The sequence below is a fragment of the Grampus griseus genome, assembly GCF_964374135.1.
Source record: "Grampus griseus genome assembly, chromosome: 2".
Taxonomy (NCBI): domain Eukaryota; kingdom Metazoa; phylum Chordata; class Mammalia; order Artiodactyla; family Delphinidae; genus Grampus; species Grampus griseus.
The window spans coordinates 119,156,054-119,177,614 of NC_139018.1; the positions used below are offsets into that span (position 1 = coordinate 119,156,054).

The following is a 21,561-nucleotide window of genomic DNA, read 5'->3' on the forward strand; positions in this document are numbered from 1 at the left end:
ACAGATACAGAGGACTGATTGGTGGTTTCCAGAGGCAGGGGCTGGGGGGTGGGTGAAATGGGTGGGTGAAAGAGGTCTAAAGGTACAAACTTCTAGTTATAAAATAAATGTCATGGGGATATGATACAGCATGGTCACTATAGTTAATATTGTATTTTATGTTTGAAAGTTGCTAAGAGAATAAATCTTAAAAGGTCTCATCACAAGAAATAAAATTCTGTAACTATGTATAGTGATGGATGTTAACTAGGGTTATTGTGACTCTGCAGTATATACAAATATCGAATTATTACCTAGTATACCTGAAACTAATATGTCAATTATACCTCACTGAAAGAAAAGAAGCATTAAGAATTTCAAGAGTGACAGCAGAGCATCGAACCAAATGTGAGGCCCTCGGTGACTGTATGGGTCACCCCACCATAAAGCCAGACCTGCTCAGAGTTTAAGTAACTTGTTCAAGGCCAAGTTGAGATTCAAACCCAGCCCTGAGTCTTAAACCCACGTCCTTCCCTCAGTACCACCCACACCAGCTCTGCCCTGTCAGCTGCCTCGCTGCCCAGTTCTAGTTCTACAGCTCCGGGGCTCCCCGGGGTCCCCAAGGGCCCCCATCAGGCACACACATCAGGAGGCCAGTGATGGCAGAAACCCCGGCTTGCCTCCATTGGCACACAGGCCCCTCCTCTCCCAAGGTTAAACACTGGTGCCAGCTCTGCGGGCCTGGTGCACCTCTGGGGGGGTTTCTCTGAGCGCTGGTGCAGCACGGGGGGACACCGAAGCTCACTGTGATATATGGTGGAAGCTGCGGCACTCCCCCCAGGGGCTGTAATTCAGAAGTTACGGGTGAGCTTCAAGACTAATAAATTTGGGAGGGAAGTATTAATGACTACACAGGGGCACTGTGAACTTGGCAGGCCCCAAAGCCTGCAACTTTGCCGCCTGGGTTTTAAAAATGATTTGTGCTGGAGCAAGTTTAAACAGAAGCTGGTCGGCATTAGTCTGACCGTGACCTGCTGGCAACTGTTGAGACTGCAGGAGCCACTTCTGCCCGGGCTGAGGATGGCACTCCCGCCCTCCTGGGCTGCCATCCCCCCCTGGAGCAAGGCCCTTGCCCAAGGGTCCTGAGACTTATCGCTGTTGTCTGCAGGTTAATCCCCAGATGGTCTGTGTACTAGTGTGATATGGTGAGCTTCAGGGCCCTCGCTGGCCTGAAGGTCATGGTGAGCAATGAACGTTGACCTTTCTCCGTCTCCAGCGTGGCCCAGAGCGCCCCTAGCTTGTCTAGCCATAATTTCTAATGACGTGGAAATCCCTCCCTGGACACAGCTCCTGGTCAAAGAGAGATCAGCTGGGGTGCCCTGTCTCTCTGGCCCATCTGAGGCTGTGAATCATGCATGCCACTTGCTAGCCCCCCAGGCTTCTGCCCTCTGCCTCAGAGGCACTGCCTTTTCTATTGACAGCTCTGGGGGTTGGCCATCAAGTGGCAGACCAGGAATGCGCTGTGCTCTACTGAGTGGGCTGGGGCAGGCAGGTGTGCATCTAGAGAGCTGGGAAGTAGGGGGTGTCACAGAGGAGATAAAGGAGAACAGGGGTGGGATTCCAGGACTAGATGGGAAGGGCATTTGCAACTGCTCCCAGGGGTGCACGTTTGCCACCTCTATGGGAGGCCTGAGTGCCTCGTTCAGACATGCCTCTAGTTTCCGGGAGGGTCAGTGCAGACCCCATAGCACCCTAGCTGGCACATGCAGCCAGTCACTTTCTCCCTTCTTATTCTGTGTCCCTCCACTTCCTCCTGGAAGTTGCCCACTATGGGGACTGCAGAGAGAGGAGGAACAGGGTAGAGAGGGAGGCACTCAAAGCTTCACAGCACTAGAATGTGTGGGATTATTTTAAAGGCTTTGTTTGTTTGCAGACTCTCTGACCCCCGATCTTGACTCCCTGTGAATCCAAATGTGGCATCAGGTGTCCAGGGTCTGGAGGTCATTGGCTGGGGGATAGCAACGGCCATGCTGTTATCTCAAGAGCTCAGTCTCCTGATGAGAGAGACAGAGAGGTGCTGCAGAATGTGTGGCTGTACTGGAGGTGCTCAGCTGAGCTCAGGTGTTTCAAGGTGGGCTCAGCTGAAGACAGAACAGCACCGGGCAGGCTCAAGCATCAGGTGAGCAGCTGCCATGGGCAGGCCAAGGAGGCTGACCACTAGGGAGAGCAAGGAAGCGGCTGCTCCAGCCCCCTCTGCTCCATCAGGAGGAAGGTCCTGTGATGGACCAGGAGGCTGTAAACCTGCTCTTCGCATCCTTGGAAAGCAAGACAAAGTGGGCAACAGCTGCCACTGACTTCCAGGAGAACTTTCAAAAAGAAGATTCTTCTATTCTTCTTCTATTATATTCTTTTATTCTGGATTCCACAAGCACCAGCATGGGGAGCTGAAAGCCAGGAGTGGGGTTTTTGGAGTGGGCTATTGCCAGATGCCTCCGAGCTCCGCCCAGGATTGCAGGACCCAAGGGAAACAAGTGATGTCCACAAGCCTTATTTTGTTCTTCGATCAGTTATGGGCTTGCAGATTACATTCCATGCAACAGACTTTAAGGGGAGCCTGCTGAGGGCCAGGCGCAGTGGGCGCCGAAGATAAAGTGTGGGAGCGACCTGGCACACTTGGGGCCTAGTGGGAGATCGTATAAGGTCTCAAGAGAAGGGCGTGGTGACTGGGAGCTCACTCTGGGACGGGTTTTAAGGATGTTTAAAGAAGTTTGGCAGGCAGGCCTGTCCTGCCAGTGAACAACATGTGGAAAGGCTCAGAGACTTACTACTGCGCAGAACACTTCCCAAACGCAAAGATGTTTCACTCAGCTAGAGTGCAAGTGAAGACAGAGTGCAGACTGGAAGGAAATGAGATGGCGGGGGTCGGGGGAGTGGCCAGCCTGGGACAAGACCATCAAGGGTCTTATATGCCACCTGTTATGAGTTGAGTCATTGCGTCCTCCCCCCCAAAGTCATATGTTGAAATCCTAACCCCCAGTACCTCAGACTGTGATTTCCTAATTTGGAAATGTGATTGTTGCATATATAATTAGTTAAGATGAGGCTGGACTTCCCTGGTGGCAGAGTGGTTAAGAATCCGCCTTGCTGGGCTTCCCTGGTGGCGCAATGGTTGAGAATCCGCCTGCCAATGCAGGGGACACAGGTTCGAGCCCTGGTCTGGGAAGATCCCACATGCCACAGAGCAACTAGGCCCGTGAGCCACAACTACTGAGCCTGCATGTCTGGAGCCTGTGCTCCGCAACAAGAGAGGCTGTGACAGTGAGAGGCCCACGCACCGCGATGAAGAGTGGCCCCTGCTACTGCAACTAGAGAAAGTCCTTGCACAGAAACGAAGATGCAACACAGCCAAAAATAAATTAATTAATTTTTTAAAAAAAGAATCCGCCTGCCAATGCAGGGGACACGGGTTTGAGCCCTGGTCCGGGAAGATCCCACATGCTGCAGAGCAACTAAGCCCGTGCGCGACAACTACTGAGCCTGCGCTCTAGAGCCCACGAGCCACAATTACTGAAGCCCGCACGCCTAGAGCCCATGCTCCGCAACAAGAGAAGCCACCGCAATGAGAAGCCCGTGCACCACAAGGAAGAGTAGCCCCTGCTCACCACAACTAGAGAAAGCCCGTGCGCAGCAACGAAGACCCAATGCAGCCAAAAATAAATAAATGTATTTAAAAAAAAAAAAAAAAGATGAGATCATACTGGAGTAGGATGGGCCCCAGACCCAACATGACTAAGGTCCTTATGAAAATGGAAATCTGGACACAGACACACACTGAGGGAGAACACCATGTGAAGAGAAGGCAGAGGTCAGAGTGACGCTTCTACAAGCTAAGGAGTGCCAAGGATTAGCAGCAAAGCACCAGAAGCTGGGGGAGAGGCCTGAAACAGATGCTCCCTCACAGCCCTCAGAAGGAACCAACCCTACCAAGACCTTAATCTCAGACTTCCAGTCTCCAGAACTGTGAGACAGTAAACTTCTGTTGTTTAAGCCACCCAGTTTGCAGTACTTTGTTTCGGCAGCCCTAGTGACATGAAGGATTTATGAAAGATGACTGTGTGTGTGTAGGGGGGGACAAAGGACTGAAGAGGGCACCTATGGGGGCAAAGCTGAGGTCAGGGAGCCAGCCGAGGTCCAGAGATAAGGAAGGCTGAACAATGCACATGGAAAAGGGGAATGTTTCACGATATATGTAGGCAGTGAAACCGGAAGGAACTGGTGATGAGTCAGGATCTACAAAGTCCTAGAAACCCGGAGTAAAGGCAGGAATCAAACAAGCTACAGCTGAACACAAATGAATGTCAAAATCCACACACGGGGTACAGAAAGTGCGCTGCCCAAGGATGGGCTGCAGGGACACGGGGCTCGACAGAGCCATGTGGGCCTGGGTCACCTGTGAGCTCAGGCCAGGCAGCCACAAGGCTCAGGAGTTTTCTGGCCTTGTCACAGGGGTCTTGGGTCCAGAAAAAAGGCAGGGGTGGCCCCTCGACACTCTGCCCTGGTCTTGCAGCTCCCCAAGAACTGCGTGACTGAAACATTGGGATGCTCAGGGAGGGGCAGAACAGCAAGAACTTGGAGAGCTTGTCCCCTGAGGACTGGTTGTGGGAATGCAGGTGACAGTCTCTGGAGGAGAAAACACTCAGAGGCCAGTCTCCGAAAGGATATCTCAGCTGGGAGGGCATCCACCAGGCCTATATATAAAAGCTTCGTCCATGTGGGAGAGGTGGGTGCCGGGGGCGGACCTCAGCACAGCCTGAGGAAGAATTTTCTAACAGGCAGAGCCATCTGATGTTGGGTTGCCATGGGCTTCTCTGGGAGGTTCGGGGTGCCTATTCTTAGAAGAAGGTAAAACTCTTGGCAGGTGTAATAGATGGGATTAGCGTATCAGCTGAAGAGCTGGACTCAGAAGTCCCTCCTACCCCCCAAATTCTACAGTTCTAAGGTTGGAAGGTCTCTCAAAAGATCATAATAGCAATCACCCCGCTCCCCAAAACCTGTTCACAGTGCCTTACAGCCTACAGAGCTTTCTCACATCCATCAGTTCCCCAGACTTCCTGTAAGGCAGACAGAGCTGGAGTGATGAGTCCACTTTGCAGAAGGGAACACAGAAGCCCCAGATCACAGAGCCGGGGAGTGGCAGAGTCTGGAGCTCTGGCTTCCTGCTGCCCAACCTGCCCAGCCCTGCTGGCTGCCGCTGCCCTGGCACGGAGCACTCAGCACGCCAAGGCAAAGCGGGCCCCACACCAAGCTGGAGTTTAGGATCCCACAGCCTCGGTTCCAAGCCCAGCACCTCCATTTCTCTTGTGTGACCCCATGAAATTCTCTCGACCTCTTTGGGTCTGAGTTTCCTCCTCCGTATGAGAGGAGGTGTGAGGACGAAATGAAATCACACTGTAAAAAGCTTCTCTTGGAGGAGTTTGATGAATCTTAGTTCCCTTACCTTTAGGTAAAAAATGGGGACCCAAAAATGTATTCTGAATTATTAGGGGACATCGATACTTTAAAAAATATCTTGGTAAAGTGAAGAAATCCCTTAACCATCATTTTAGTGATAACATTTTCAGGTGCAAGTTGGGGCAGGGAGGACTCAGACATGAGCGTTCATGTTCAGGCTCCCAGGATTCCCCCGGGGCTCCAGCAAGACCACAGATCTCCCCCGCTGTGCCCCCTGAGCCGAGGCTGATTCCTGGCCTGAGCCCATGAGAACACGGTCTCTCCAAACCTCCCAAAGGCCCACACCTGACACGGCTGCATCACCAGGTGAGGGTACTTTCACCCCCAATCACGAAATAATACCACCTGACATTTGCAGGACTACTTTGCAATTCTGGAAGCCACTTTCACCTGCTTCCTGGAGCCTCACAACAACCCTGTGGGAAAAGCTCAGCATTGTTCCCATTTGACAGCTGGTAAAACCAAGACCCAGAAAGGTTAATTCCCCACTACAAGGTGACACAGCTGGTCGGTCTTCTACAGAGTATTCTGCCCCAGGGTATGGCCGGCACTCCCATTTCCACCAACATCACCTGCCCATCAATTTACTACCATCCCCAAAGCATAGGTTCTGGGCTGTTCTGGGCCCCAGGCCTGAACTTACTATCTGGGCCCTAGTGGGCTGGGCAGTCCAGTAGGAAAGTCCTAGGCATCTGGTTGGAAGCCTAGCTCTGCCATTTATTACTGAGGCACCTTTGGACAACTTTTCTGGGTCGCAGTTCCTTCATCCATAAAGTAGGAAAGTCAAGCCTCCTGCAGGCGGTTACCGCGAGGACTGGGGAAATAGTGCACGCAAAGCAGCCAGTGGCCCACAGGCATGAAATGAGTACACGCCACTGAGATCATGTAGAGGTCGGGTCAAGGGAGCTTACCTGAACGCTTTCTCCGAGGCTCAGAAAGGTAGTCCCGGGGGCACTGATCTGAGGGTCACCACCACCGCCACCGCCACAATCGTGGGCCGAGATGGGGGCACGGTCCTGCCAGGAGGCGTGCTCCAACTCCGGGAAGCTGTGCACAGAGCCCTAGGGCAGGGGTGGGGACGGGGCTCCCCACGACGGGACTGGGGAGGCCGCGGGCGGGCTCACCTTGCACGGGCTGCAGCTCCTCCACGACGCTCTCATCCGCGGTCTCCTCGGCCCACGTACCGACCTCCACCACCTTGTAGCGGCTGCGCGGCTGGCTGAGCACGTGAGGGGCCTGCAGCGCCGCCTCGCGCTCGGCCGCCAGGTCTAAGTCCTGCTGCGCCAGGTGCGCCCGCAGCTGCCGGATCTCAAACTGCAAGAAAGAGCGTGGCGGTGGGTGGTGGGCTGCGCAGGGGCGGGGTGGGGGGGGGGGGGACGTGGACCCGGCCCGAGCCCGACGTCTGGGCGCTTTCCTCTTGAGGGAGCGGGGAGGAATGGGCTGAGCATCCCAAGGCTGGAGGGGGCGTTCCTTACAAATCTCCCAACGACACTTGTCGCAAGAGTCTCTGACGTTTCTGGAGCCTTTTCCGAGTAATAAAAAACACGTTCGTGTGTCTCACCTCGGATACTGTGTAGTCTGGCCCCATAGTGAAGACAAGATGGCCGTGAGAGGAAACACAGCCGTGGTTTGCGGGAAGAGCCTCGGAGGAAGAGGAGTCAGGGAACGGGATGCGTTCTGGTTACTTGCCTAAACGTGCCACCCAAGAGCCTTATTCTGGCGTCCCACACTGATGATTAGTGGAAGACGGGAAACCCCGCAATATTCAGGGTCAGTGTAACTAGCCGGTGGGAGCCCATTGTGGCTTACTGGGCTGCGCCTGACCCATCTGTCTTCCAGCAACGCCCATATCCCCTCTTCTAGGAGGTGTTCCGAGGGCTGGCCAGACTAGACTGGACTCTAGTTCCCACCCTGCGGCGTACTGCCGTGTGTTCTTATCTGTAAAACAGGGGTTATCACCCCACAGAGCTCTCTGAGGACTTGAGGGCTTCATAAAGGCTTTGTAAAAAGCTGCACACATTTTTATTTTGGTTTCATTTTTTGTTGTTGTTGGGGAAGGTTGCCTAGAGAGGCTTCCAGATGCCTCTTGAGTTTGTGGCTGAGACGGCTGTTCACACTCTGGGGGCCTCCCTGGGCCATCTGGGTGAAGGCAAAGTTTGGGTCTGACACTGAAGGGCCTGGCCATGGGCTCAGGAGGAAGGAGATCTTTCACTGCCACCTAGTGTTCCAAACACACATTGCATCGCTTTGGCATAACCCCACAACCTCCAGTCAAACCCCCAAAGGCCTGAAGCAGGGAGGCGGGTAGAGGAGTCCCAGGGAGTCCCCGGACCTGGGCTCCCTACCTAGGAGATTACCTACTTGCCCATGATCCCAATCTCCAGCCCTGGCCCCTCCCTGCAATGTCAGATCAAACCTCCAACTGCCTACCTGACAGCAACACAGAATTGGGGCACAGGTGTCACAAACTCAACCTAGTCTAAACAGGACACTTCGCTCTATCCCCACACCTGCTCCTCAGGTGTTTTCATCTCATTTTAGCTGTATCCCCAAAAATGCAATCTCCTCCCTTGCTTCCGCACTTTCCCTTATCCTTGCCGTCCAATCTGCCCTCAAGTCCAGCTCCCTAAGTGCTACCACAAGCCTGCCCACCTCCCTCCACCTCCACTGCCAGCTCTCACCTGGATGATTGCAGCCCTACAGCTCTCTACCGTCCATTCGCCAACAGGGCTCAGAGGGATTCTCGTAAACCTAGATCAGATCATGTCACCCCCTTGTCCATAGACCTCGGGTGGGAGAAAACCCAAACTTCTACCCTTGGCTTACATAACAGGTGCATGTTCTGGCTCTGCTTACCTGGCTCACTGCACCACATTCTTTCTCCCTTTACCTCCCGCTGTGACACAGGCCTTCTCGTCATTCCTTAAACACACTAAGTGTGTGTTGGTCTCAGGTCCCTTTCCCAGGGACCTCTGGTCCCATATCACACGGCTGGCTCCCCCTCTTGGAGGCCTTCCCCGACCCCTGACCTAAGGCAGCCACCCAGGCACTCCATCACATCACTCTGTTTGAATTCTCTACATTTTGCTTGGCACCTTCTGATATTTTTGTTTATTTTAATGTTTTATTATTTTTCTTTTGACAAAAGTGAAACACACAGTTGAAGCATTCACTAACACTAGGGTGGCCAGGCATCGGGGCAACTTCCCAATGTCAGTGTTCACAAATTTTGTCTCTGGGAACACTCAGGTTTTCCCAGAGTTCATCAGCCTCCTGCCTGAGGACACACCTCTGGCTGCCTCTGTGCTGGCAGCAGGGCAGAAAAATGGGGCAGAGGGTCCAGCCATTAGATGAAAGGACTTTCACCTAATCCTCATTTTCAGCCCTGAACCTCTCCCCAGGCCTCTGCCTCACCCAGTGCCCACCTGCAGAGCCCTCTGGTTCAATTTCTCCAGAGGACGAACCTCTTGCCTCTTGTATGATGGGGGAGTGTGCAGAACTTGGGAGGGGACACGGAGGGTTCAAATATTATGTGTACAGACTTCTAGCCAACCCCTCTCCCCTGTGGTCAGCTTCACATTCACCCCGTTCCTCCCAAACTCTAAAGGGTACTGAGGGGGGAATTAGCCCATTTCCCTCACTATCCGCCTCTTTAGACACTAGAGTTATAGATTCTCCACTCTGCTAAATCACTCCCCATTTCCCTAAATCCACTGAAATCTGTATCCTCTTTGTCCTGATGGACAGGACTTAAAGAGAGTTTCTTAATTCTTATGTGTTTATGATTTTTTTCTTTACTATCATCTCGGTGGAGTTTGGGGAAGGAGATCAGATAAACACGTGTGGTCCGTCACTTCAGCTGCAGTAGTGTGCTGGTATAGAAAAAAAGAGGCCTGATTTATAGTACGTGCTAATCTCTGGTATAAATACTCCCACCATGGCCAACTGCAAACTACCAACATGATGTCATGCAGAACTGTGAAGAACTGTGCACAGCTGGCTCTCACGAGTCAGTGGGAGCTCCAGCACACCACTGCCACCCTCACCGCTCTGTAAGCGCAGGGATATAGAACACAATCTATGTAAGAATAGAATATAGAATATAATCTCTGTAAGAGCAGGGATCTTGCCTGTTTTGTTGCTTGGTACACAGAAGGGACTCGGTAAATACTGCTGAATGAATCAATAAATCAGTGTGTGAAACCAGTCAGCTTTGCCCAGCTTTTTTCTGCGGTTTCAGGCTGAGCCCTAACTCCAGCCACAAACTGGGCCCCAACCTTAACCCAAAGCTGAGGCAAAGCCTGAGCCCCAACACTGAGCCCCAAGCTTGGTCACACACTGAGTCCTGACCCAAGTCACATACTAAGACCACATCCTGATCACACACTGGGCCCTAACTCTGGTCTCAGACTAGGCTCAGACCTGGATCTCAACAACCCAGTACTCGAATGGGGCCACTGGTCTCAGAAAGTGAGAAAGCGAGACTAGCTTATCATAGAGTAGCCTTCTGTGCAAGGGGAGAGGGCTCGAGCCACCCTTCTCGCAGCAAGGTCTCAGATGTCACGTAGGGCCCATTAGGCAACCCTCCTTAGCTCTGCTGGGGCTGGGAGCCCCTCCTGCCCAGGATGATCTGAACTTCCCATGGGCATACCCAGCCCACTTTCTCCAAGGCCGCTCAGCAGGGCCGGCAGCCCTAGCTAATGGCCTCCTAGGCCACTCTGAACAGATGCATTATTGATAACTTGTAATTGATACAGAGCTGCCCATGAGTGTCCCACCGGAATTCAGGCCAGACGCCAGAGGCCATGGCTTGCCCAAGCCCACATGTGCAGACATAGGCATGTACACTGAAATAAGTTTTAGGCTAGAAATATGAACCCGAGTGTATGGTAGTTCCTCCATTCACTCCTTTATTCACTTATTCACTAAGAAGTCAGGTAAAGCATGGCGAGGGAAACGTTAAAATCCTGTTATGTGTATTGGAATGAAACTGCCTCTCCCAGCTTCACAGCAAGTCCTGGGTGGCCCAAGCAACAGGCACTGTCTGCGGCACTGCAGGGAACAAATGTCCCAGGAGAGTTCTAAGGGCTAGCTCTGGGTGACATTTGTGGCAGAAGAGGCACGGTGTGTCTGGGAGACAGAGACCGGGAGGTAAGAGGTGTTGGGGGAAGTCAGCAGGGGTCACACCAGGCAGAGCCTTGTAGCCATGGTAAGACATTTTAAGGACTTCAGCCCTTATTTAAAGAGAAACAATATACCACTGAAATCTTCTGAACAGAAGGGTGGAGGGGTGGAGGTGGAGGAGTGGTGATTCAGATGAGCATCGTGAGAGGACTGTGCTGACAGCTGAGAGGGGAATGAACTGGATGGGGGTAAGCCAGGGCGGACATGGGAATACCAGCTGGGAGGCTGCTGCAGCAGTGCAGGCCAGGGATGACCAGAATTTGGACTAGGGTAGAGACAGTGGAGATGAAGATGAAGACTGTTTAGGAGGTAGAAGTGTCAGCATGGGCATGGATTGGAATGCGGGTGAGGGAGGAGGCAACCTGCTTTGGGGACATATTTTTACAAGCTTCACACCCAGAGGGCATGGGGTGGCTGGATGCTCTGATCCCTCACCCTGAGAAGGAATGGCTGACTCCTTACGGAGACACTGCAGATGGGCTAAATGGCTCTCAGCTCTGGTCACTGGCTGTGACAGCCCAGGGGACTGTCTGGATGTTCTAGCTGGGACCCTCAGAGCCTGGTTCCTGGTTCCCATATGCTGAACATGGCCACGTGTGCTTCTCCAGTTGATGAAGGGTTGTCAAGGGGTCCTAGGAGAGCAGGGCCTCTTTAGTCAGATGGGTGAACTGAGGCCCCGTGATGGGCAGGAGGCTTTTGTGCTGGGGGACAGTGTGGGGTAAAGGCTAGGACCACATGGTGCATCAGAGCAAAGTTGGGCCCAGAACCCATGTCTCTGGCTTACAGCCCCCTAGACCCTGTGTCAGGGAACTTGAAGCCTTAAGGGAGAGGTGGAAGTGACTCAGCTCAAACAGAATATGGGGGAGCTTCATGGTAACGGGGGCCAGGAAAGAGCAGGAGGGCCCCCATGTGGGGAAAAAGCCAGGGCTGGAGGAGGAGCCTCAACTCTCGGCCCATCATCCCTCTCTCACTCTGACTTTGGTAAGTATCCTTTCCTCTTTGGGCCTCAGTTTCACTGTGTGTTCAGTAAGGCTAATGGAGCAGCTGAATTCTGGTCTATAACAAGCTCTGTGCTGGCTCTGGGACTCTTAACTGGGAGGGAACAAAGTGAAAGGGCCAGTTAATTCTTGGTGCTGTCTTCAGGGCCATCCCCTGCTCCTACGGAAATGCCTCACTGTCAGACAGCCAACTCTTTAGAGAAAGATAACATAACCCAGAACCTCTAAAATGCATCAACAATGTGTAACGTACAATAAGAATTACTATTCATGCCAACAAGCAGGAAAAAGGGATCGATTATCAAATCATAAAGCAGTTAGAGAAAAGTGTGGGAAAAGATGGACAAAATAGTTGTAGCATTTCAGTGGAGAAACAGAACCTAGAAAAAGAATCAGATGAAACTTTTAGGACCTTAATATACAATATTTGAAATTGAGCACTCAGTTGGATGGGTTTAACAGCAGACTGGACACAGTAGAAGATAGGGATGTTGAACTTGAGGATAGGTCTATAGAAAAATACTAAAAGTTACAGCCAGGGATTTCCCTGGTGGTGCAGTGGTTAAGAATCTGCCTGCCAATGCAGAGGACACGGGATCGATCCCTGGTCCGGGAATATCCCACGTGCTGAGGAGCAACTAAGCCTGTGCGCCACAACTACTGAGCCTGCGCTCTAGAGCCCGTGCGCCTAGAGCCCGTGCTCTGCAACAAGAGAAGCCACTGCGATGAGAAGCCCACACAACGCAACGAAGAGTAGCCCCAACTCACTGCAACTAGAGAAAGCCCATGCACAGCGACGAAAACCCAACACAGCCAAAAGCAAAAATAAATAAATAAATTTATTTTTTTAAAAAAAAGTTACAGCCAGAAAAAGAAAAGAGAGAGAGAATGGGGGAACAGAATAGGGTCTAAGGAAAAAAGTGAGGCATGATCAGAAGGTCTAACATATGTAATTAGAGCTCCAGAAGGAGACTGATAGGATGGGACAGAAGCAATAAATAAATGATGGCCAAAAACTTTGCAAATCTAATGAAAACACCAACCCACAAATCCGAACCCTAAGGAGGATAAATACAAAACTCCCACACCTAGAAACCCTATAGTCAAACTGCTAAACACAGATAAGGAGAAACACCCATAGCGCTGAGGCTCTCCAGGTTCACGTGAGCCTGGGCCTCTGGGACAGAAAGTGCATGGCGGCTTTGAGGATAAAATGAAGCAAATTTTCCACTGGCAAACTGGGCCAGTGGGGAAAAAAAGACCATTCTATGAGTTGGGAAGAAGGAAAGTGCAGTCACAGCCCTTCTTAATGCACATTATTAGCTAAGTATTTCTAATCAGATAACCTGACCAGATCTGCTGGGATCCACAGGGAAGCCCTCAGCGTGCATTACTGGAGTGAGTCAGGCCCCTTCCATTGGGCTGGGCTTTTAATGCATGCCCAGGCGGGGCCAGACCCCGGTGCGGGGGGTGGGGGGCGCGGCAGGGCGGGCACACCCAGCCCATCTCTGCCTTTAATGGTCTGGTTTGTGAAGTACAACTGACAGGGTCTTGGCCTGATCAATGCACACTTTGGCCAGAAGCTCGATGGTATCTAATGCAATAGCAATAATTTTCTTCCATCCTATTAGTGCTGTCTGCACAGACTGCCCTGCCTTCAAACCCATCTGCTATTGGGATGGCATCCAATGTTTATTTCCATTAGTTTCGCCATTGTTGGTAACAATAAAACTCAGGAGACAGTTGCAAACTAATGATTTAGGAGCAGGGTGAAGCTGAATTCGACCTTGGCCCCTTTCCATCCACTGTGAAGATGACTGGTAGTTGGCCATAAATTTAAATTATGGCAAAAGGATAACATAAATTATTCCTCTGATGGCTAATTTTATCAGCTAAATAGGCTTGTCATTAAAGCTATCGGCTGTTTTACAAATCACTGCCCATGTTTAAAAAAAAAAATTTCACTTCCCACAGTGGGGATCTTGAATAATCCGGGTAACAAAGACTATTGTGCTGAGCTGGGGGGCTTGTGGCCTCTGCAAGAAAAGAGGGGGCTCTCTGGAACGCGTCAGCGTCTAGCGACACCCCGAGCCAGGATAGAACCCCTTTCCTGCTGCTCGTGACCTGCTGAAGGGGCTGCTGGCCCTCGAAGGACCGTGGAGTGGACACCACCCCCCACCTGCCTCCAGCGGGAATGCCTATCGCTTAGGGTCCAGGTTATCGTCCTGTTTCTTCAGGAAACAGGCCAGGGAGACTTGCATCATCCAGGAAGGATTAATCATTGTGATGGTGCCTCCTGCTAGTGGGAAGCGGGGAATGGAGGTAGAAACATCGTGAGCCTATTAGGTGACTGTGCAGGTGACTGTTTTCTCCTTGGCCACTCAGACTACTTTTGTCAGCATCTGGTGCCTTAGGTGTGACTGTGTAACTGAGTCCTCCCACGAAATGGGGGCAGAAACAATGTCACCGCTTTCAGGCCCGGCCAGTAAAAATCTATGCACAATTCTCTACCCTCCCTTTCTTAATCCCCTGGCTGAAGGGAGAAAACTCCAAACACTTAGAAGAAGAAGGAGCCATGACAGGGGAAGAGCCTGGAGGCCAGAGTGACTGTGTGGAACAGTGTCCCTTTACCCCCTCCCCAAAGCAATTGCACTGGGCTGCGGTGTGGGTGACAAACACGCTCCTCTTGTGTTCGGCCACGGAGATGTCTGGATTTGTTTAATGGAGCAGTTTGTGTTACTCATTCTAACAGTGACTTGTACGGATGCCCTATTTCGGGTGGAGGAAAATGGACACTGAACTCTGAGTTCCACCCCAGCCCTTCCTTCCATGACAAACAGTGAGACACTGGGCAGGCAGCAGCCTCTCTCAGACTCAGCCTTTCCATCTATAAAAGGATTAATAATACCCAGCCTGCCAACGTTGACCATCAAAGTCAAAATGAGCTAAAACACGTGGCAGCACATTTGCAAATGGTCACCATTATATAAATGATTTAGTATTATTTTTGTGCTCTTTTTTAACATTTACTGAGAGACTCCAGTGGGCCAGACTTTATATATTACCTGAATTAATCTGATAGTCACAGCACCCTTGTGACGTAAGCCTTGTTTCCTCCATTTTTCCAATGAGGATCCTGAGGTCCAGGGGTTAAGAGGGTTATTGGTGGAGCTGAGGTTAGAATCCCACTTGCTGATTCCCATGGTAAGAGGATGCTCTCCACCCTCCAAGCTGCCCCCGCACAGGACTCTTCTTTCAGAGACCACCGTCTGCCCCAGGTCTAAGGCTGACCTAAGGGGCTCACAGAGTTCCACTGGCCTCCTTGCTGGGCCTCAAGTCACCCTAGACTGAGCCCCACCTCCCTGGGTCTTTTGCCAGTGGTCTCACTGGATGGTGCTGAAGAAGAAGAACTTAACTGGTCCCACAGGGCCCAGCAGGGAAGAGAAACAAACTTCGACCATGAGCTGAGTTGGATCGTATTATTTTGGACCAAAAGTTGTTGCAAGGCTTATAGAGCAAAGAGCAAGTACAATGGGGACTTCAGAGTACGTTTTGGAATCAGAGCAAGGTCCTGGGCAGGGATGTACTGAAACCTCAGAAGTGGTTTCTTAAGACAAGTTGGAAGAATATATCACTGCATTGATTTAACCACTGCATCTGAAATAGCTTTGATTTCTGAAGCAGCCAGTACAAAGAAAGAGACAAAAAGTTCGTACCATCTCTCTGAAGGGCAGGAACTAGCACCCCACCTCTGGAATCCATCTGTGTACCAGAGAGATGAGTGCCTAAGAAAATTCTGGCTGGACGGGCAGAGAACAAAATCCAGATACGGAGCAAAATAAAAGTGAAAGGACCTTCCCGTCGAAGGACTGTTGAATGCAGGGGTCTGAGGCGACCTGCTTCCACCACAGAAACGAGCCATCTGGAAGAAGGCAGCAGAAGGTCAGCCAGGGCTTGGGAAAGGTGAGACTGACCAACAGTGTCCCCCTCCCTCCCCCCGCCCCAACCCTGGCCCCTCTGGGCTCCTCTTTCCAGTAGGAATCTGCTAAGGATGAGGTGAGCCAGTAGTCAGGAGAGATGAGGGAATGAGGGAAGCACTGAATCCTGTCTCCCTGTGAAGACCAGAAGGTCAGTGTGATCTGGGGGGAGGAAAGGATTAGAATGAGCTGTAAGAGACCCCTGTTCCATCCTAATCTCCTAACTGGCCTCAGATTCCTCCAACTGCCAAATCCAGGGCCCCCTCATCTATAACACAAGGGAGTTCTGGGGCACCTTGGGCGTGGCCTGTGGTGAGAATGAGATGCCATGTGGCACAGAAGATAAAATGTGCGAGATATTCATGCAAGAAGCTAGCAAAGCATGTCACCCAAGAGTCTCCACAGGGTCACAGTAAGAAGCAATTTAAGCTTTCTAAAAAGGCTAAGATGAATTTAAAAAGAGTCACTTGACAGCGGAGAGACCTGACAAACACTACGTCAGCGTCAACATCCACGGTGATGTCATAGTGACAGTATGTACCTTTGATATGATGGGATGAGAATGGCACGGGACCTCTGTCTCCCTCCCCAAAACCCAGAACTCCAATCTAATCACGAGAAAAGCATCAGTCAAATCCCAACAGAGAGACATCCTATAAAATACCTGACCAGAACTCCTCGAAACTGTCAAGGCCATCACAAACAAGGCAAGTCTGAGGAACTTTTATAGCCAAGAGGAGCCCAAGGAGACATGATGACTCAATGTCATGTGGTGTTCTGGATGGGATCCTGGAACAGATCAAGGACATTCGATAAAAACTAAGGAAATCTGAACAACGTGTGGGCCTTGATAATAACATATTAATATTGGTTCATTAATTGTAACAAATGTATGATACTAATGTAAGATGTTAATAATGGGGAAAAGGGGTACAGGGTATATGGGAACTCTGTACTATCACCACAATTTTCCTATAAATCTAAAACTGTTCTAAAAAATAAAGTTTAGTTTTAAAAAGAGCTAAGATGAGTGAAGTGTTGGCAAACAGTTTTACAAATACATGCCAGGGAGAGAGCACGGTGAACGCAAAGTGAGTGTTTTGTTTAAACTGAGATTCTACACACTTCATTGGAATTTTGGGTACATTTCAATCTCTTAGGTAGCATATACAAATTGAGTTTGGAAATTGCTTCATTAAGCCCTAAGAATTCCTGCTGGGAGAGAGAGAGAGCACAAGAGTTTGTGACAAAGATGAACAGAATGACCTGGAATGGGGTGGGGTGGGGTGGGAGTGAGGGCAGCAGCAAGAGACTCTTTGGAAATGCTACTGAGGCAGCTGAGGGCAGCCAGGTTTGTGCCTGCAAGAGAAGAGTTGTCCTCAGGCAGTGGTTTAAAGACACCCTGGTGCACAGTCTAATCAATGTTTTCACCGAGCCCTGAGAAGTGACGTGGGTATAAAAATGTCATAGAACACGATCCTTAGCAAGGTGGGCTGGGGAAGAACACCTTTCACAGATAGGACACCTGGACCTACTCCTGGCTCTAAAAGCCCTCTCTTAGCTCTGTGCTCTTGGGCAAGTCACCACTTCTCAATTTTCTTATCTGTAAAATGGGTGTACGTGGAGAAATGGGTGGTTAGTTCCCACAGAGTCACCATTTATCACGTGCCAGGCTTTAGGCTAAGCAATCGCACAACCATCCTTCAAGGATTGTATTATTATCCCCATTTTTCAGATTAGGAAAACCAAGGTCCACAGAGGTCCCCTTGGTGCCCAAAGCCACAAGTAGCCAAGCTGGCTTTGCACTCAGGTCTGTCCCTAACATCCTAACCATTCCAGGCACTATTCTCTCAAAGGGCCTAGCCATCCCTGACATTCCACCAGCCAGCATTCACATTTCTTTAAGGGCATTTTTTGCTCAGTCAAGTCCCAAGCCTGGTCTTAAAATCCAGCTGAAAATGAGGTGTCTATTTGCTCCACCCTGTGGAGCGGGCACGGCTCTGGGAGAGCAGCGTTCGTGGTTTCTCTGCAGAACCCAGTGACCCAGCGTGTGGCTCTGGCCAGCCCCTCCCGCCTCCCTGGCAGCCTGCTGGGATTCCAGCCCATCTGGCCCTTTTTTGCTGTCTTAACTAAGATGACAGGCTTCAGGTGTTTTTAAAATTAAAATGGTTTGTTTCTGTTTATCTCTTTTCCAGATGTCACTACGTAGAGGGAATCTGTCTTTATTTATTGGCTCTTTCCTGTGCAGAATCCAAGGGAGTCTCCCTCTGGCCCAGATCCCTGGGAAGGAGGCCACATATAGAGGGTGACGTGAACCGGGACGGCAGGAATGTGGGGTCCCCGGGGGCTCAGGACGGGGTCACAGTGGAAACCAGGAGGGCTGGCCTGCCATCAGCCACGCAGCACGTGGGCTGTTAACGTGGCCATGCATTTATGGAGGGCAGATGCGGCGCTGTGTCTGTGTCTTTCACGTGGCCAAACGCAATGAAGCAGAGCATTCATTTTCCTATTAGACAGCAGACTGAGAGCTGCCTGACCACGCTCTGGCCGGGTCCTGGATGACACTTGAGCTGTCCTCTCCCTGACCCCTCCACCTCCCTCTGCCCCAAGCCCAGGCCGCGTTCCCCTTGGTGGTTCTGCCGCCTCTACCGGGCTTCCCGTCTCCACTCCTGCCTCTCCCATCCATCCTTCAAAGGCTACCAGAAAGATACATCAAAAACTCAAATCTGAGCAAATCCCCCCGGCCCTGCTTCTAACACTCCAGGCTTCTTCCCTCCCAACTGGATGAAGCCCAAACTCCCTGGTCAGCCCTGCGGCCCTCCCCAAGCCTGCCTCCAAATCCCCCCACTCCCCGCCTCTGCTGACACCCTGAACAGCCTTGATCCCCCCAGCACAATGCCCACTCTCGTGCCTCACCTGTCCCCTCTACCTGGCGCCCTTCTCCAGGGGTCCATGGCTCAATGTCAGCACCTCTGGAAACCCGTCCACCCCACCGAGAGCCCCCGACGTGTCCCTGCTGAAGCATGCATTACACGGGACTGCTGCTGTCTACCATGGGCCTGCTAAATGCCCCGAGTCACCCAGAGCCTCCTGAGGGCAGGGGCCTGTCCTGTGCACACTCCTGGCTGACCAGATGCACGGGTAAGCACGAAGCTGAGGCCAACTGCTTCGGGACCGGAGCATCATTCTTCTTCCCAGCCTAGCACTTCTTCCCAGCCTAGACGGCCCCACTCCCGGGACCCCATGGACAATGTGCCCCTGGGGACTGTGTCCCCTGATGGCCCCTCTTGTCACTCATAAGCGTTTTGTGCTGAAGTGAAAGGCCGTGGTGTTGCCCAAGTAGATAAAGAGATAAATGTTCCCGGACAGACATTCCAAGGGGATGACTTGGAAGACGTGGCCTGCGTGTTCCTGTGGGGTAATTCCACACACTCCCCACCCGCTCCAGCGCCTCCTCCAGCCACGAGAGCCTGGGGCTGGGGAGCCAGGAGACCCACACGTAGGGGGTGCTGGGCTGGGGACAAACACGAGTTGGACGAAGCCTACCCTAGGGGAGCATCCAGCTTAGTGGGAGAAGCAGCTCCGGGTGCGAACAAGCACGGCCCGCGGCAGTGAGTGCCCAGGACCCTTGGAGGCCGACAGCGAGGGCTTCGGGGCTGGGCCCATCCTCCCACACACGTTCCCACCACCTTGCGAGCTCGTCGCTCTGTGGCATTCCCACCCTGCACGGCTGGTACCAGAACATTCCCTGCACTTGAGGCTATGTTTCTACAGCGCTTTGCAGCCTTGCTGCAGGGCCCTGCTGTCCTCCGACCTCCTGAGCACCCCAGTCCCCTCCCCTAAACTCCTATAGAAGGGGCTGTCTGTCCCACTCACATGGGAGCGGTCCCCTCATCTTAGGGAGGAAAGAACTGAGGGCAAAGAAGTGTGTGACTTGGTTGAAGTCCTGGGGGAGGGAGCAGAGGACTGGGGGGCTGGACCTTGAGAGAAGCCTCTGGATTCCCAGACAGACCCTCTCCGAGCCCCGGTTGCCTGTCCCCCTGGCTCTGCCCAGCACAGCCTTGGAGGGCCCGTCCCTGTCTCTGAGTCTTTGCCAGGGTTCCTAGAGGGCAGAGGGCGACTGCTGAAGCCTCTCTAGTGTGTCTGGGGGTCCTGGGTGGCAACTGGCCCACAGCGGCGCCCAGCAACCTCTGTACACAGAATCCGACCCCTGCTTCAGAGACCGCCGTGCCCAGAAGACCCTGATAACTGAGGGGACGACTCAGCCAGTTCAGGTTGGAGAGCTGACTGGTCACCACGGAGAGATGAAAAGAAGCCTGGCCTTAGAGCCAGGGCGGAGTCCGGGCCGGGCTGGGCTGGGCTGGGCATGAGTGACCTTAGAGACGTGTCTCCCCACTCTGGGCCTCAGGTTCCCATGTGTCTGTGAAGGGGCTGGAGGAGGTCGCTAACCGCAGGGCACCTGCAGCTCTGGCACCCTAGGGGACTTTAGAAACCACTAGGGTCCTCAGCCCTGGACGGAACTGGGCAGAACTGAGAGTGGCCACGCGTTACCCCTTGCTCCTGACAGATCTGCGTCAGTCTCTCCAGCTGCTCGTCCTGGATGACCTTGGCCTTCTCGTACTGCTGGATGACCATCTCCATCTCCACCTTCACAGGCAGAACGTAGGCTGGAAAACAGAGACAGCCCCGTGAACAGCTTGGCAGCGGCAGGGCTTGGTGGGGGAGGGGCTGGTCCCAGCATCCAGCCGGCAGCAGGCTCAGGCCCAGGTGTGGTTCCTGGAAGAACTGGGGCGGGGGCGGTGGTGTCAGGTACCCAACAGCACCCAGAAACTATAAGAGGGCTAGAACCCTAACCCATCACGACTAAGATACCTTTTTTTTTTTTTTTTCCTTTTCCATAGTGATAGAAGAACCCTTAATTTTGGCTGTGTGCACAGCTGCCTGGTATGAGGACTATATTTTCCAGTCTCCTTTGCAGCTGTGAGAAGCCATGAGACTACATCCTGCATGACGGGATGCAAGTGCAGGTGTTGTGCAGCGGCTTCCAGAAGCCTTCCTTAAAAGGCACCTGGAGTTGAGGAGGAAGTGGAAATATTAGAACCCTCCCACGTGGCTGGTGGGAATGAAAAATGGGGCAGCTGCTCTGGAAAACAGGAGTTCTTCAAAATATTCAACAAGGAGTGACCATATGGCCCAGTAATTCCATACCCAGGAACCTAAGAGAAATGAAAACATATGTCCATACAAAAACTTGTAGATGAGTGTCCACAGCAGCCCAAAGTGGAAACAGACTAAATGTCCATCAACTGACAAATGGATAAATAAAATGTGGTATATCTATACAATAGAATACTATTTGACAATAAAAAGGAATAAAGTACTGATGCATACTACAACAAGTGAAAGACGCCAAACACAACAGACCACATAAATGATTCCACTTATATGAAATGTCCAGAAGAGGCAAATCTATTCAGACAGAAAGTAGATTAGTGGTTGCTTAAGGCTGGAGGGGAATGGGGAGTGACTGCTAATTAATGGGTATGGGTTTCTTTTTGAAGTGATAAAAATGCTCCAAACTTAGATTTTGGTGATGTTTGCACAATTCTATGAATATACTAAAAAGCATTCAATTGTGTACTTTAAATGTGTGTTTTACAGTGTGTGAACTATATCTCAGTAAAGATGTGTAAAAAGAAAAGGCAGCTGGGGCTTTCCTTTTGCTTCTTTATCTTCTTCCTCCCTTCCTTCTTCCTATTGGCTGAAATGAGGATGTGATGGCAGGCACTGAAGCAGCCATCTTGAACCATGAGGGTGACTTTGGAAAGTAGGCTATGTGCAGCAAAGCAACAATACAAGAGGAACCTGGAATCATGACTTCAGAAGCTCCTTATTGGCCCTGGACTGCCTAC

The 21,561-nt window shown here is 51.7% G+C and overlaps 1 protein-coding gene across 1 annotated transcript in view; it reads right to left on the minus strand.

The window, feature by feature from the left end:
* Window positions 1–21,561, minus strand: part of TMEM266 (transmembrane protein 266) — a 144,412-nt gene that overhangs the window by 25,221 nt on the left and 97,630 nt on the right. Inside the window, exons 8-9 of the mRNA XM_082647313.1 lie at window positions 20,201–20,316; window positions 6,615–6,804 (exon numbers count right to left, since the gene is read on the minus strand). Of these exons, the coding sequence (XP_082503439.1) occupies window positions 6,615–6,804; window positions 20,201–20,316 (306 nt within the window). The remainder of the gene's footprint in view (window positions 1–6,614; window positions 6,805–20,200; window positions 20,317–21,561) is intronic.